The 17,844-nt window shown below is 24.3% G+C and overlaps 2 protein-coding genes across 2 annotated transcripts; one reads left to right on the forward strand and one right to left on the reverse strand.

Moving 5' to 3' along the window:
- Positions 1–281: 281 nt before the first annotated feature.
- On the reverse strand, positions 282–13,936 carry LOC126897824 (G2/mitotic-specific cyclin-B3). Its single transcript, XM_050671716.1, has 10 exons — positions 13,731–13,936; positions 12,346–12,460; positions 11,364–11,545; positions 5,493–5,687; positions 5,288–5,414; positions 5,000–5,230; positions 4,774–4,929; positions 1,893–2,067; positions 1,289–1,391; positions 282–1,220 (listed from the first exon to the last, which is right to left on the reverse strand). Exons 2-10 carry the CDS (start codon positions 12,457–12,459, stop codon positions 1,160–1,162), a joined length of 1,344 nt encoding a protein of 447 aa, XP_050527673.1. The 5' UTR covers position 12,460; positions 13,731–13,936; the 3' UTR covers positions 282–1,159.
- Positions 6,675–9,520, forward strand: LOC126897823 (uncharacterized). Its single transcript, XM_050671715.1, has 3 exons — positions 6,675–7,606; positions 7,683–9,319; positions 9,377–9,520. Exons 1-3 carry the CDS (start codon positions 7,072–7,074, stop codon positions 9,440–9,442), a joined length of 2,238 nt encoding a protein of 745 aa, XP_050527672.1. The 5' UTR covers positions 6,675–7,071; the 3' UTR covers positions 9,443–9,520.
- Positions 13,937–17,844: the final 3,908 nt, after the last annotated feature.

The raw sequence follows: 17,844 nt of genomic DNA on the forward strand, positions 1-17,844 counted from the left end.
AGATTCCAATTTATAGTACTTTAGATCATCAATTATCTTTTATTTGTAGAAGAAATTAAGTAACAAGTTTTGTGGGTATATGAGAATCGATCCCATGCCAGTGGGGTATTAGGAAATATGTAAATTTCCTAAAATTTTAATTAAATATAAATATGTATATATTAATACATATAATATATTAATTAAATTACTTATTTAATTTTAATTTTAAATTAAAGACAAATTATTATTAAAAGCAAGACACACAATAAAACTATAAAAAATATATGATTAAACATTAATGCAAACCTATTTTATTTTCATTTATAATTTTAATTTTTGAAATATATACACATATTAAATAACACAGATTAAGTATTTATCTTTAATAAAACCATATTAATAACATAACCAGGCAGCGATTAAACAATATGCTAAAAAATTACCAAGAAAATCAATTAAATAGTTGTTTTACATTAAAAAAATTACTGAATATTTAATGCACATAAAAAATACAATATAAAATTTGGAATACATATCAATATAAAATGAATTAGAATACAATAGCAGTTTTACAATATTCATTAGACACAAAGGACACATTTAAAATTCCAGTCATTTTTAATCATAATATAGTTGAATATCTACAGAGGAGCTAATCATAAAGAATAAAAAGAAAAAACACCAAATAAAACATAATATTCACACTTTACAAGTTTTTAGAAGAAATGTTTATAATGATTATTATGAACATTTTTTTCACAAATGAAAGCATGCTATATATATAAATATAAATATGTACATATACATGTATATAAAATACGAAATGAAAATTTTTAAGATTGTATGTACAAGTATATAAAAAAAAATTACAGTACATGTGAATTAGGTTACAATTATGTTATAATAGTTCTAGATATAAAACTAGAAAAACATTAACAATGTATCACTAGATAATTTCTTCAATGTTCTTCAAAAAATATAAGCTTTGTGTTATAAAAGGAATATTTAATCAATATTTTATGTACATTGAACTGGAATTTTTTTTAGTTCTAGAAGTGCTGCTTTAAAAAGTGTTTTTCTTAATACCCATAAAATAAAAAAATATGAAAAGTAATAAAGTATAAACAAAAAAAAAAAAAATACAGTTATTAATAACTAAACCAAGGTTAGAGTTGACTTAGTCGAATTGTAGTTTAGAATTGCTAAGTAAAGGTTTGCGAGCAACTTTATAAAATGTCCTGAAAATAATTAAAAATGCAACACAATTATTAAAAAATGATAAATAGATACTTTATCCAGAACTTACTCATGAGTATATTTTTGTTTAATGGTAGTTAAACCTGTATGTTCTGTATGTAACATATTATTCAAAGCAATCACTGTACCTTTGATATCATGTACATAATATCCTATAAAAAAATATTTTATTGATCAAACTGAAAGAAATATTTTAATAATTTTGTTTGAAATAATGATTTAAAAGCATAATAATAATTTTAACACTAATATAAATAGTTCAATAATACATAAAATAAAATCATTCTGGAGTTACATAAGATAAAAATAAACTCGAAAATAATATTATATTCAAATTCATTCAACAATATTACCAGCTCTAAATTATAAAAAATATTCATATAAATAAACAATATACTACCTCCTAATTAGAAATATTCAAAATCATTAATAAATATAGAGATATCTAAAGTACAACATGTAATCCTATATTTAAAATAGACATAACAAACATAGAATAAGTACAAAACAATATTTTTAAATACAAACTTAACACAGATAATAACAAACAAAATGTAAATCTATCATCTCTTAAAATTAGATGATTAATTAATTTCCAAAATTATAAATGAAATTATTTAACCATGTATTTGTAAATAAAATATTAAACTAACCCGTGTACTTATAAAACTCAGTATGATTGAGTGGCTTTGAACACATTTGAAAAGCTAAGTATAGTGCTGATGCGCCTTTAAGTGAGTCTTTAATTGTTACAAAACTATACTCCATGAGACAACGTTCTAGAATATACCTTGCTAATGTTAGCATCACCATTGGTACTTGCATACACTAATAAGTAAAAAAAAAGTTAATCATTAAAACTACAAAAAAAAAAAAAACTATTATCTGTATTGATATATAAAATTTTTAAAAGAATGAAGCTCTATTTTTAAATCTATCTGCATTAAATTTTTATAATATTACAAGTATTGTGGCATAAATATTACATTACAAATATATGACATTACTTACGATAGTGAAATACATGTGTCACTTTTTGACTAAATTAAACTTAGAAAATTAATAATAAATTTTATTTATTATATTTATTTATTTCATAAATATTTTTTATTTAAATTTTGATGTTTATTTTAAAATATGTTAAAAATAATTAAAATACTATTCAAACACAGGGCGTATTCAATTTTAAACTTAAATTGAATAAAAAAAATAGAAACATATTCAATAATTTTTTAATACCATATTAATAAATATAATTTCAATAAAAATAGATAAAAAAAACCATGAGTATTATGAAAGATATATAATATAGGGGTGCTCAGTAAATAAGGTAGGTAAAAGATTCTATTGTTCTTATTGTTTATAACAATTAACCTGTTTCCTTACTTACTAAACATTCTGTATATTTTATTATACGATCAGTTTTGACAATTGTTATCATCAAGATATATTAAAATAAAAAACTAATCATTGAATTAATTAAATAAACGAATAAATACATAAAGATATACCTAGGTATATCATTGAAAACATTAATTATGATAGCATTTCACTTATCTGCTAGAGTAATTTCAGTTTTATTTTTTTGAAGTATATATGCAATACTATTAATTATTTTATTATGATAAAAATTCAAAAAATTTTCTTTCACAATGTTACTAACATAATTATTGTACAATTTTTAAGTGCCTTCAATTAATTTAAATCTTGTTTGGTTTAGATTTTAAAATATTATTAAGCCTGTAGTTAATAAGAAATTCACATTGTATCATTTGATTTTTCACAAAACTCGAAGTTAAAGATTAAAAAGTAATAAACTTTTCTATTTAGTAAATTAATTTATATTTTATTAAATATAATTAGGATTAGATATGTTATACCTGATTGAAAGATATTATTCTTTATCTTCATAAATGTTTTGATTATTTGGCAACTAAAATACCAATTTTTTTTTTTTTACTCTACTCTATTTCTTTATTTACATTCTATTCTAGAAATTATTTTTAAATGAAATTATTTGTATCTGATTTAAATGTTACAGTAAAATAGATTTATAAACATTTTTAGTAAACAGAAAAAATAAAATGGATTTTCTTTCTTAAAACTCTACATAACATTTAGATAAACTGTGTACTAACTATCCTTTTGTTATTGTTTCCTTTAATTATTATGTAAATAGCTAATTTATTGTAAATTTTAATATCGTCTAAAATACAAGGTGATTGTTGAATTATGACTGACACAATAAACATAATATATTTTTTTATTTCAAAAGGTATTAGTGTCCTACATTTTAAGATTAATATATATATGATTGGCTAACTATGTCACAAGTAATATGTTAAAAAATACAAGTGTTATAAAGAATTTTTTTTTAGTCATGGATCATTGATGAGGTGTGTTCACAAGAAAATTTAAATTTCTACCATCATTCCTTATGATTAAAGCTTGTATCAACTTTATATTTTTAAATGCAACCCTATTTTTTTCTACACCATTAGATTTAGTTTAATAAAAAAAAAATATTTCATTTTATTTAATATTAAGTGCTCCACGGTTCTCTAAAGTTTAGGGTTTATTAAGAAAAAATTATAACAGACTCAAACGTCATATGTCATAAATCGATAAGCGCTATTCTGACTATGTTACGTTAACGCAGTAAACCGGTAGCTCTTATCGCTACATTAAATAATAATGTGACAGTGTTGGAAAAACTACTGAATTTTTTTATCAAATATAAATAAATTTTAAAGTAGCATATCTTATTTAAAATTCATAATTTTTTATTTTTGCTAAATATTATTTTTTATGACAAACAAAAATATATAGAAATAATATAGGTTGCCATTTAAAAATATGAAGTCGATACAAGCTTTAAGCATAAGGGATGGTCGTAGAAATTAAAATTTTATTGTGAAACAACTCATCAAAGATCCATAATGATTAAAAAAAAATTGTATTTAAAAAACACTTGTATTTTTAAAGGTATTACATGAGATATAGTTAACCAATCACCCTGTATACATATATAATCTTTATATTGAAGTGTTAATAACATTCATAAACAAATTCAAAAATTGTTATAACAATAACTTTTTTAGTTAAATTATTATTTTTTTATTTTTAATTGGTTAAACATTTATGTTTTCATTAAAAAAAAAATTGTTATTATTTTAAAGGGATAGCACCAAATTTTTTTTTTATGAAAATTATATAATATAGGTTTATACTATTAACTTCTGAAAGAAAACATTATACTACGTTTTATATTTTTTAAGTTATTGTGTCACTTATAATTATACAACCACGCAGGGTACACATGTAGCCATTGGCTTCTGTTGCCATGGTTTTTATTTTAGATAATTTTAAAAAATATTTTTGTATTTTTTAAAATTAATATTATAGGGATAATAGGTTTACTCATTATTTTAAAATAGTACTTTTGAACAAATTGTGACATATACAGATTTCTTTGAAAAGCCTTTAATTGTTTAATAACTAGATCAACTATCCTATATATTCAATTGTACTTACTCGTGCAAAACGTCTTAAAAAACAATAAGACATTGGAACATTTATGTCAAAATTTAAAGCTTTAAAAAGTGTTCTTTCTGTAACAAATAATTCATCCTCTGTAAATATAAACCTGCTTTGTTTGACTAAATCATAAGGCAACCCTGGTTCTCTCTCCTACACACAAAAACATTGAAATCATTAAGTAATAAATCTATGAATTAAAAATATATAGTAATATACTTACATCAATCTTACTAGCCAATAATAAAGCAGCTGATGCAAGTAGTTGGAATTTATCTTTGGGTGTTTCGTTTTTTATTAAGTATAAATCAATTAATTTAACAGCCATATATAATACTTCATGATTTAAACCAAAATTTTCTTGAAGATTGACTAACCAGTTAACAACAATCGCTCGATGTCTAGGGGTTAATTCACTTTGGTCACTTATATAGTCAGTAATAACAAATTGTTCCTAGTTTTAAAAGAGAAATATATAATTTTTACTTCAAATAGGATTTAAAAAATATACTTCTCTATTCCTAAGATACTTAAAAATATCTCTTGCATAACATCCTACAAAAACAAAGTTATTCCAACTGGTCTGATCTATTTCAAAAATTTCTTCTTCTTCTTCTACTTCTTTATTAGAAGTAACACTTACAACAAATAAAAAAACATATCAAATACTTCAAATATTTAAAATAATTTTTTATCAAAATATTTTTTGTTCTTACATTTCTTGAATAGCAGATTCATATAATTCTGAACTATTACTGTTCACTAGAGCTGTACTACTACTGAGGCTACTTTCAGTAGCGGATAGAAACAATTCATCAGATTTTCTTTGTAATTTAGAATCAATTGATTCTTCAACAGCCGATTGATATAAAGTGCTATCTTTTGAATTATCCAAAGATGATGAACAAACACTATGGATGACATAAGCAATAATTCAATAAGTTACAAAAACAAAATATTGAACAAAACAAATGAAACTATCTCAATCATCTAACCCAAGCATTTAAAACCCATTAGACATAAGTCTTCAAAATAATTTTCATGTTTTAAAATTTTAATTGCTAAAAATTCTAAAGCCATAATTAGCATTTGGGAATAAAACTATTCATAGGGTTTGTTTTAATGATTCCGAGTTGGAACGATGGATATATACATTTGTTATTCTTAACACTAGACAACAATATATGTTAAATAGTAATTTAGTCGTAGGGGCCATAGTTATTACTACCTTAGAACAAAAAAATGATAATTTTTGACGAATTTGGGAGTGTTGGAAGTAGGGCAAACAAATTAAAAATATTAAAAAGTCCTAAGCCTTGCTTAAAATATACGCACCAGTTATTAACTTTAAATAAGTAAAATTAAAACTATATTATAAATATTATTAATTTAAAAAACTAATAAATATTATAAATATTAAACTCAAAGCCACAAAAAATTAATGTTAAGTCGCGGATACATATTTCGGAAACAATGTTACCATTATCAACGCTAAACACATACTATGTATTAGGGTGGTCCTTAATCATATAAGAAGAAATTTTTTATTAATATTTTTTACACAGTACCCTCTAGATTGGTTAAATACTATTAAAATGTAATGTAGGTAAAATTTGGAAGTTTTTATTCAACCCCTTCTGGTGCCGCATTAGGGTTGAAATATGGCACTTGATGGGTGTTTTTGCTTTTTTTGTGTTTAACTCGACAACTATTACACTTAGCGCTAAAATGAATAGAATATTAATTATAGAACTTATTATTGCCTACAAAAAAGAAAATAACAATATTTTTCATAAATTCATTATATTTTGAGAAAAATAACTTAACATAAAAATTTTTCAAAATTTATCATAAATATATTTTTTTAAATATTTTAATATTTTTACTAAGTGGTTGAAGTTTTATCGAATTTTTCCTTTAAAATTGGTTTTAGTCATATTTCCTAAAAAAACTCATATTATATTTCACGTTAGTGCAATTATATATTGATGTATTAGAATTTATGGCGCAAAAATCAAATATCAGTTTACCTGTACTGTTCTAAATGCTATACTTATTATTTTGAACGTGTGGAATTTACTGTGATTATCCATAGAAGATAAGAATTGTGGCATTATTGTTGTTTGTGTAATAATAGGTAACGATAAAAGTTCTTACCAATAATCATTTTTCATGGACTAATATCAGATATTTTCTTGTAATTTAGTTTTTTGCTTATTATTGTGTCAAGTTTTAAGATTTGTTAAAATATTAGTTTAGTGATACAGTTTTTTTGAAATTTTATTTTATTTAAATATGTCACGTAACCAAGTGTATTTAGTAGGAGCAATGAATTATCAAATTACTGGAAGTAAATTACCTTCAGTTAAAAATGTTTTGAGTGTATTGTATTATAATTTAAGATTTGTAAAATTGAATTTGCATGAAAGTGCGGCGCTTGCTGTTGACGAGTGTCTAATTTACTGGAAAAAAGCTCGAATACCTACGCAAGATCCAGCTAATATTATAAGAAAATTAAAAAAGTTTTACGATGAACTGAGAAATTTAGAGAAAAATAAAACCAGGACCAGCGACTTATACAAGAAAAGAGAACAAAATTTTGTAGACCAAATCGAAGAATTGTTTGATATAGCTCATGCTAATGCAATCAGTCTAATGAAGATCCAGGAAGATATTGATTTTTTGCGACTTCAACGAACTAAGGGACGTCCCGGATGTATGATGGGAGTAGATATGAATTTAACCCAAGCAGAAAAAAAAATGCAAATAAGACAAGAACAGAAAAATAAAATACTTATACCTCACTCAGATACAGAAACTTTATTAGAAGGTAATTTTTAAAAATAATGAATGTTTAATAAACATTGTTTATTATATTTTTAATAATTATATATGATTTAATTTAGAAAAATATTCATGTACTTCATCGGATTCATGTGATATGGAAATCGTAAGTGAAGAAGAGAGACAATTTTCACCAGTAGCAGGTCCGTCAAAAAATAAAAGAGGTAGAAAAGAACTTTTAACTTCTAGATTATCTGCCACTCTTGATAGGTGTAAAATAAGTGATAGGGATGCTGTTCATTTGTTAACTGCATGTTTGGATGCCTTATCATTAGATCCCAGCATATATGTTTTAAACCGATCGTCAATTAAAAGGTCCCGTGAACATTATAGACAAAAAATTGCAGAAAATATTAGTTCTAAATTTCATGAACAAAATTTGAATTTTGTTGTGATCCATTGGGATTCAAAAATGCTTCCAGACCTTACAGGGAAAAAAAAAGTCGATCGCCTCCCTATTATTGCAACCGCCTTAAATTTTGAACAGCTTCTTGGAGTCCCTTATATACCCTCTGGGAAAGGTTTAGAAGTATCATCAGCTGTCTATGACGCTTTAGTCAAATGGTCACTATTGGAAAAAGTACAGGCTTTCACATTTGATACTACGGCCTCTAATACGGGAAGGTTGAATGGGGCGTGTTTTTTGTTAGAGCAACGTCTTGGAAGAGAAATTTTATTCTTAGCATGCCGACACCATATTTATGAACTTGTTTTACAAGGCGTATTTTCAGATACCAAATTATGTCCTTCAACCGGACCAGAAATATTATTATTCAAGAGGTTTCAACAAGAATGGGAAACAATTGATAAAACAAAATTCTCTACATCAATTTCTGATACTTATGTTCATAATATTTTAAAAGATGAAGCCGATGAAATTATTTTATATGCAAAAAGTAAAATTACTGAATATCTCCCCCGAGATGATTATCAAGAGTTTTTAGAACTTGTTATTATATTTTTGGGCGGTGTTCCTCAAAGGGGAAATGCTTTTCGAAAACCGGGTCCTTATCATTTAGCCAGATGGATGGCTAAAGCAATATATTGTTTAAAAATATTTTTGTTTAAAAATCAATTTAAACTAGACAGCAGAGAAGAAACATCATTAAAGGATATTTGTTGTTTTATTGTAAAATGTTACGTTCAAGCTTGGTTTTCATCTCCAAAAGCTATAGAAGCTCCTTTTAATGACATATTATTTCTTAGAAAATTAGAATCTTATAAATTACAAAATAAAAAAATCGCAGACGTGGCATTAAAAAAAATAACTAATCATTTGTGGTATTTAAATCCAGAATGTATTACTTTTTCCTTATTTGACAATCGTATAGACTATAATACAAAACGCAAAATGGCTGAAAAAATTCTAAGTTATAATGATGATGATGATGAAGAAACTAATCTGAATAAAAAGTTAACTCTTACACCAGACGATGTCCCCAATTTTCTTCAAAAAGACCTACCAACTGATTTAATAACTTCCAAATCAATTGAAATGTTTAAGCGGTTTAAAATTCAAACAAATTTTTTAAGCATTGATCCAGCTTATTGGAATTATCAGGAAGACTTCAAAACAGGTAGAGAAATAATCAAATCATTGAAAATAGTTAACGACACAGCTGAGAGAGGAGTCAAGCTAATGGAAGAATATAATGATAAATTTACTAAAGACGAAGAACAAAAACAATTTTTATTGCAGGTAAATTTAACAATTTTTATTTTTAACTTAACTTAATTATATCGTTTAAATTTTTAGACCGTCCAAGACTATCAAAAAAAATATCCAAAATGTGATAGAGAAACATTAAAAAAAATATATTAAAAGACAAATACTAGTTCCATGTAGATAAATGTGCTATGAATTTTGTAATAATTATGTGTTGATAGAATGGATTATACATTTTTTTTTTTTTAATCTTAGTTAATATTCATGAAATTATTATATAGTTATTTTATACAATTTTTTACTTAGCTTTTTTTTTTAATATTAATTTTATAAAAAAAGATTACATGAAAATTTAATGAAATTTCAACCACTCAGTAAAAATATTAAAATATTTAAAAAAATATATTTATGATAAATTTTGAAAAATTTTTATGTTAAGTTATTTTTCTCAAAATATAATGAATTTATGAAAAATATTGTTATTTTCTTTTTTGTAGGCAATAATAAGTTCTATAATTAATATTCTATTCATTTTAGCGCTAAGTGTAATAGTTGTCGAGTTAAACACAAAAAAAGCAAAAACACCCATCAAGTGCCATATTTCAACCCTAATGCGGCACCAGAAGGGGTTGAATAAAAACTTCCAAATTTTACCTACATTACATTTTAATAGTATTTAACCAATCTAGAGGGTACTGTCTTAAAAAAATTGAGTTTGAAAAATAAGGACCACCCTACTATGTATGTGTTAAAATATAAAATTAAAAATCTTTAAAATTTAAAAATCAAGTGAGAAATAAAAATACATTTTTTCTAATCTATAAATATACAAATGATATACTGTATAATATTATACATCAACATAATACATTTAAAAAATATTCTATTTTATTTTTTAATGTATGGGAGAAGAAACATAATGAGACAATGAATTTACAATTTTTTTTATTTCAAACAATTTTTTAGATACCTAAGTTTTTTTTTTTTTAAGCAATCGAAAATTTAAAAAATAGGTTAATAATTTTAATTAAGTTTATTTGTGATTAAAAAAAAATGTACAGTGTCTCATTGTAGCCCCCATCAGCAGTTCAAAATAGGACGAGTTGTGTTTTATAAAGGGACAACACATTAGTTTTTAAGGAACTGAGTAATCGACACCATATTGATTACTTTTGTAAAACATAATTTTTAGCACAGATCAAATTTTAAACCTTCTATACAAATAAAAGTAAATTAAAACATTCAAAAATATTACAATTATAATGAAAAAAAGGTTAACTATTTAAAAAAAAAACTGATGATTTATTGTCAAATATTTTATTCAGTTATTTTTATATTTATTTTTAACCTAAAAATGAAATTTTATTAGTAAAGGAAGTCGTACTGGTGTTGCATTTTTTAACTTGTTATCCATATCATAATGTATAATTGTTACTCAATATGTGCCTAATCTCAATGCACCCTGTCTCTATGTACCTCCCCCTAATATGATGTTATTAAGATAAAAGTATAAAAAATGTACTTATTAATAAAATAAATTATGAACGTAACATACTAAAATTTGTATTTATGTGTTTTAAATAAATAGAAATAATCAATTCTTAGTATGTGTGAATAAGTTTAAAATTGTCAAAAACAAAGTGAATATTATTAAGTCTAATTATTACTTATTTAATAATGACAATGTCGTTAAAATATTTCAGTCCAACCAAAACTTTATTAGCTCAATATTTATATACTCCATTATATTATAAATGATTATCATTAAAAACTTCTTTAATTTAGATGAACTCATTTGTCTCATTGTACCCCTGTTTAAACCCTAAATAAAATTTGAATAAATAAGACTTATATTGTTAAAAAAAGTTGTCACTACAAATATAATTTAATAGGCAGTAAAACTTCACATTAAAAGCTTGTGAAATGTATAAATGAAAACTATTTTTCCTTCTAAAATTATTATAAATAATTTCACAACTTAAACTTTACATCAATATTATATAGGAAAACAAAAACTTATATTTAAATAAAATAGTAACAAGAGTTTCTATCATAAATTATATCTCTAAATACTTACTCTTTTGAATTTAATAATCTTGTCTCGGATATTTTCTCGACAACAGATTTTATTATGTCTACTTTATTTTGAGAAATTTTATTTTTTTTTTCAATTTTTGTATTTGAAATATTATCATTTTTATTGAAAACCCTTTCTTCTATTTTTTTTGATTCTGACCTGGTAACATACTTCTTAGAGCCCTTAAAAAATAGAAATTGTTAATATTTAAAACCCAAAACAATTAAAAGTAATTACTAATAATGATATCAAGATTTTCAATAGAATTTCTAATACATTTAACTAAAATACTGTTTACGTATTTCATTACTACATTTAACATTTTGATTTAAAAAAAATTAACAAGAATAAATATGTAAAACAAAGTACATATTAAATGTGAATAAAAAAGTAGAATACCCCTTTTTATAATTAAAAAAAAAATAAATTAATTTAGTGACTTCTAGTAGCGACTATTTAAAATCAAATAATTTTTATTTTAGCACAAATTTTGCTAAACACAAAAAGATAATATAAATCTATTATTGTTTAATAAAAAATACAATATTTACCCAAACATTTTTATGCTAGCTAAAATATGATGCTGAGAAGGAATTATGAAAATAATTATATAAAAATAATTATTTTAATTCAATTTTTACAAAACTAAAAAAAATACTAGCTAGCTAATAATTCTTTGAAGTATAATTAATAATGGGTAATGTTTATGAATTAGCCTCATTTAAAAATCAAAAGTAATATTTCAAAATTAATTATAATGTAATTAATATATCTGTTTAACATAATTGCAAGTGATAAAATAAAAATACAATAATCCACAGAGACATCAATTTAGATTACTTTGACAACTGTATGGCTAAATGAGGTCACACAAAGAACTTGCATTACTAAAATGTTAATTCAAATAAAAGATTAAATACATATTGTATTCATATCACGGCAAATGTTAAATTTATATAGGTTTTTTAAATCATATAATTACATTATTTGCAACTAAATCCACTAAAGCTGTTCGCTTTTCTGTATGGCGACTGTCCTTGGAATATGGTTCAGTTTGATAATTTCTTCTCAACTGATTTCTTGTAATTGGTGGCATTCTGTAAAAAACATTAATAATTTAATTGAACGTAATATTTATTTATTATATTTTAAAAAATAATAAATTTTCATTATTATTCAATAATTGAGTTTTAACTCCATTCTTAATAAAATTATCTGAAAAGTAAAAGGTTTGTTTTATTATAACATTAATATGTCATACTACACATAGTCTCCCACCACCGTGTTTCAACATCTTTAATAACTTTTGATCCAACAAATATTTTGTGTTACTTTTTTTCTAATGTAAAAGAAAATTGAATTTTTTTCAAGTTTTAAGTCACTTTTAGTACTTTTCTTACAAAAAATTTTGATGAGTCAACATCAATTTCAGGATAATTACTCGTATCAAGTTACAAGCTTTTTACTACATAAAGTGGGTATGTAGCATACAATACACCAATACGAGCTGTACTCACCCATACGTTACATACCCACAGTATGTATTAAAATACTTATATTTCAATTAGTACTTATCTTAAAATTGTTATCGACTCACATAATGGCTAAACACTAAAAAGTTTAAAAAACAAATTATTTGCTGGATTCGAAGTCATTAAAAATATTGGATTATTGTAGGACATCTTTTATAATGAAAATTGACATTTCCAATTGCTCTTCTATATTTATAAATAGAAAATAAATTACTTATTAGCAGATTAAATCAGTAAAACTAAACAAATCTAAACCTTTTAGATAAAAGGGTTTTAACTCGATAATGAAATTCTATGTAACTAATATAGTTAATAAAAATCAAATTATTATTATTATTATTAATATAATAAAATTAATGTAAAATAATGAAATATACTACATATATAACTTATAACATTATTAAATATTTTTTCATACACCGAGGCTTATAAAACAATAAAATTAATTTAAAAAACTAACATTAACATTGTAATTTTTTTTTTTAATTCAAAATAAATCTAGTAAAAATATCAAGCATAAAAAAAATATTCTTTTTTTATTATAATTTACAATTTTCTTTTGTTAAACTACAAAAAAAAAAAAATATTAGTAAAAAGTTGAGTATATCAAGTAAAACAACATCATAAAACCATTGTGTTAATCTATAGAAAATTATCGAATTAAAATATTTATATAATAAAATTATATGTTATATCAAAATACTTAAAAGCAATAGTTTTGTAATAGATTTAGCCATTAAACAAGGACAGTAATTATTCAAAAAATAAAATGACAATAAACACACGGATAATTTCACTTTTATAGTTGTAACGGTGGAATAAAACAACTACATACTTTTATTTGTAAATTGCCGACTAAGTATGCAATTCAGCGAAAAACATTTACATATGCAAAACACAAGACATTCACACGCAAAATATTTCACAAATTATTGCATTTTCGCTGATGTTCTCTGGACGATAGTGATTTTATTATGATGTGATTTTTACATGGGATTCATAACATAACTCGAGTTTTTTTCGTGACATCCGTATTACAAACACAACAAATCAAATATAATAACAACCGTTAGGCGTTATCAAGTGGTATACCATGGTATACTACTAATGATAACAATTGAAGCGACGTTACTCAATCATGGTTAATCTAATTTACAAAGATGTATTTTCATTTCTATTTAAATTCAATGAAACCCCGGGAACGTTTAATTGTTTACCATTAATAAACTAATTCAAATGAATCATTTTTTTTTTTTTTTATGAAAAGTAAACGTATGTCTGCGACAATAGTGGAAATAGTTTGATGATTAATACACAAATATTCAAACAAATAGACGTTGTGTAAAATAAGATTTTCCTAAAATTACAGCGATTCATAAGCTACAAATATGGTGGTGAGAGGGTGAAAACTTACTTTTACCGATTGAACGTTTTTTTTTAAATTGTAACTTTTAGTTAAAGTTATTTTTGGTACCATACTTTTATATTTAATAACGACCGACTAAAACTATTGATTTTACCAAGTGGAAATGTGTAACTCGACCTTCATGCCCACTCTGGGATGACCATACCTAGGATATTGTTGAATAATATAATATAATATATTAGTAATATTTATACAACAAAGTGAGATCAATAAACCTCATTAATATTGTCTAATGGTTTGTATAATGCAGTACTCGAAATTTTAATTACATCTTTGAGTATTGCATTGTATAAGAATTTTAAACAGTACTATTTCGAGTTCAGGCATGTAATGTCTAAAAATAATAATTCCTAATATTGCTTATAAAACTAGTGATAATTTTAAAATGTTCATTTTTGCATACATTTTAAAATAATATTAAATTGATTTATAATATAGATAAGTTTCGTAAATTTAGTTCCGCTATAGGATAAGAAACTATTAGGAGAATTAATAAGTCGAAAATTATCCACGGATACGATGTAGGGACGCAAGAGCGAATAATATCTTCTCTTGGGATACATATTATGTATTCCAAGCGCACCTGAGCCGTGTAAAACCTAGAAGTTAAAATTATTAAGGCATTTTCGGTATTTTTATGATGAAAAAACCACGTAATTATAACACGGTTTATAATAAATTTGTTACATTAATATCTATCAGAAAATCTATTATTTTGTAAACTTATATGTTTTTAGTGTAATGAAACGTGCGTTTGTTTCATCAGATCTTTGATTTTATTTGAGTGATTTCAGACATGGGAGTGCTTTTAATTTTATGTTATTTTTGAATATTTAATATAAACATTTAAAAACTCGCGAATAAATCGTAGTTCTTTAGTGTTTAATATTTTAGTCACTCATAGACAACAAAATTTAAAAGTTCTCAATTTAAAATTAAAGTTATCTAAAACTAAAAAATAAATAAACAAAATTACTATTTAGTCACTTTTATTACGCGACTGCAACAATTTTAACAGTTTTTTCATCGTCATAAGTTAACAAAACCTTTATTTTACTAAATGAGAGAGATTTTTCGACGGGGTAGTGTACCGAAGGGTAAAGTTGACATTTGACGACCGCCATGACACCGGGACTCATTTTAAAGTGTACAGCCTTACTACACAGTATCAAGCTTTGCTACGGTTGGGACGTTTCTCAGCATATTGTGGATGCGCAACAGGATGAACGTTCAACAATAGAAGGGACAATTTTGTGAAAATCAGTGATCAAATACTAAGGATAACCCAAGGAGAACAAGATTGAATTAACGAGGGCCCATAGAAGATTATTTAAAAACCTTAACACTGAGAATGAGACGTCTAATTGTGAACCGCGGTAGTAATTGGAAACATTAGTGTCCCGAGTAGTGAAACCCAACCACACTAACAACGGGACGCTTTATGAAAAATCGTAAACTAGCAGAAAAAGACGAAAGAGAAGCCATCAAGCAGAACCAGAAGTCATAAGACCAACGTCTTGTGACTTTTATTTTAGTCAGCAACGCGTTATCGTTCTGAATTACATTGCGAAAGCAGAGATTTAATAAAAAAAAATCTATACGAACAAGAAAACGGGCAAGTTCAAAAAAACAAGCACGTTACACTTTTTTATTATAAAATTCGGCATGCAGTGCGCACAATTAGGAGATGGTTCCGAGGGGCAATAACTCTACCAAAAATTATTAAAGGCGAGTTTTAATATTAAAAAGAAAAAAGAATTTATATACAATGTTATATGGTATATATATAACACAGTATATATAGTGTTGAGTAATAAGAAAAACCCGTTTTCTGTTGTTCTCATTGTTTGTAACAATTGACCCGTTTCCCTATTTATTGAACACTACGTACTGTCAACCAACAATCAATAAAAAAAAAAAAAAAAAATGCTATATTCTAATATTGATGGTTACGATATAAATTATATTTTGTTCTTCGTTTTTTAATCTTAAGATTATCATTATAAGTTTGATGATGCTCGGGTAAAATAAAGTTGACTTATTATGAAAAACGCGATGAGAAAAAAATATTAACCACTTTTTGCTTTTTCTTCATAAATATTATTTTAAGAATGGGAATATAAGAATAACATCAGAAGCGCCAAAATACATGTAGCCACCTTGTGCACAACGAACCATAAGGTCTGGGTGCATGGGCAGCACTGATTATTGGGTGGACAACCTTTTAATAATTAAAACTAAATTCTTATTTTAAAATAATTTTAATATCGATGGTGTATCTATAATTTATTATTATTTTATTAATTTGGATAGATATAAACGTTAGTTTTTTTATTTCACCCAAATATCACATTTATGAGATTGTCGTATGCAAGAGAAATGAATAACTCTTGAATTCCAATAAGGATTATCCTACCTATACAGCAGAGATTACAGTTGTACGTATGTTAAATTATAGTTAATTGTATTTTAAATACGTAATTTTGCAAACTGTACTTTACACTTTAAAAGTTCTTTGAATTACACAAAGCGTTTAACAGATGGATTTAAATTTTTTTCTCTTATTCATTATTTCTCTATTTATTATTTTTAGTTAACTACTACTCATTGACTTTTCATTTAGGCGGCATAACTGATTTTTTTATTTAACATTAAATGGATTGATTTGTTATTCATAACAATCGGTAAACTTTTTTTTGGGGAGGGGCGATTGGAATGTAAACGCGATTATATTAGTAGCAACCTTCACTAGGCGTTATAATTTCAATTTTTCTCTTATTTATCTCGCATAATCGTATGGCTAAAACTTTGACCTTGAAGATAAACTTATAAACATATCAGTATTTCAATTCAATATTTTAGCCAGTGATATTAAATAACCGTAATTTATTGGTATCCGTAAGTGACGACGTGCGATAGATTGATAACCTAGTTTTCTTTTATTTTCATTACTACTCGTACAATTATACAATAAAGGAGATGATTTTTAACACGTTATACTCTCTATATGCAAGTTAAAACGAGACATTTCATATATTAATACGTACGAAAACTATTTTAGAACGAGATTAGGATAACTTTATTCTATTCAATAAAACTCTGGTAATAAACTTATATTTTAAATAAATTATGCATACGAGTATACATTTTATGTATAAAATAAATAAATAAATATATATATATATTTATTTATTAAATTTTTTCTTCAACATTATGTCGTAATAACATTTTTTTTTTTCAATAAAATATTTAAAAATTACATTATTACATATTGTTACATACTCATAAATTCACAAAATCATCTTTACAAAATCAAAAATAATTTTCAATTTAATGTATAAATTTTATTCATAAAAATATCTAGCATTTTCTTTGTGGCTTAAATTTACAGTTCTACTTTTACAAAAATTAATTCAAATGTTGTTAACATTTAATATTAATATTAAATATAAAATTTTTTGTAATAAATTTAAAATGTGCCGAGTACATAATTTAATATTAAATTTAAAAGATTTTTTTTCAT

This window comes from Daktulosphaira vitifoliae, unplaced genomic scaffold (assembly GCF_025091365.1).
Source record: "Daktulosphaira vitifoliae isolate Bord-2020 unplaced genomic scaffold, ASM2509136v1 Scaffold_2, whole genome shotgun sequence".
Taxonomy (NCBI): domain Eukaryota; kingdom Metazoa; phylum Arthropoda; class Insecta; order Hemiptera; family Phylloxeridae; genus Daktulosphaira; species Daktulosphaira vitifoliae.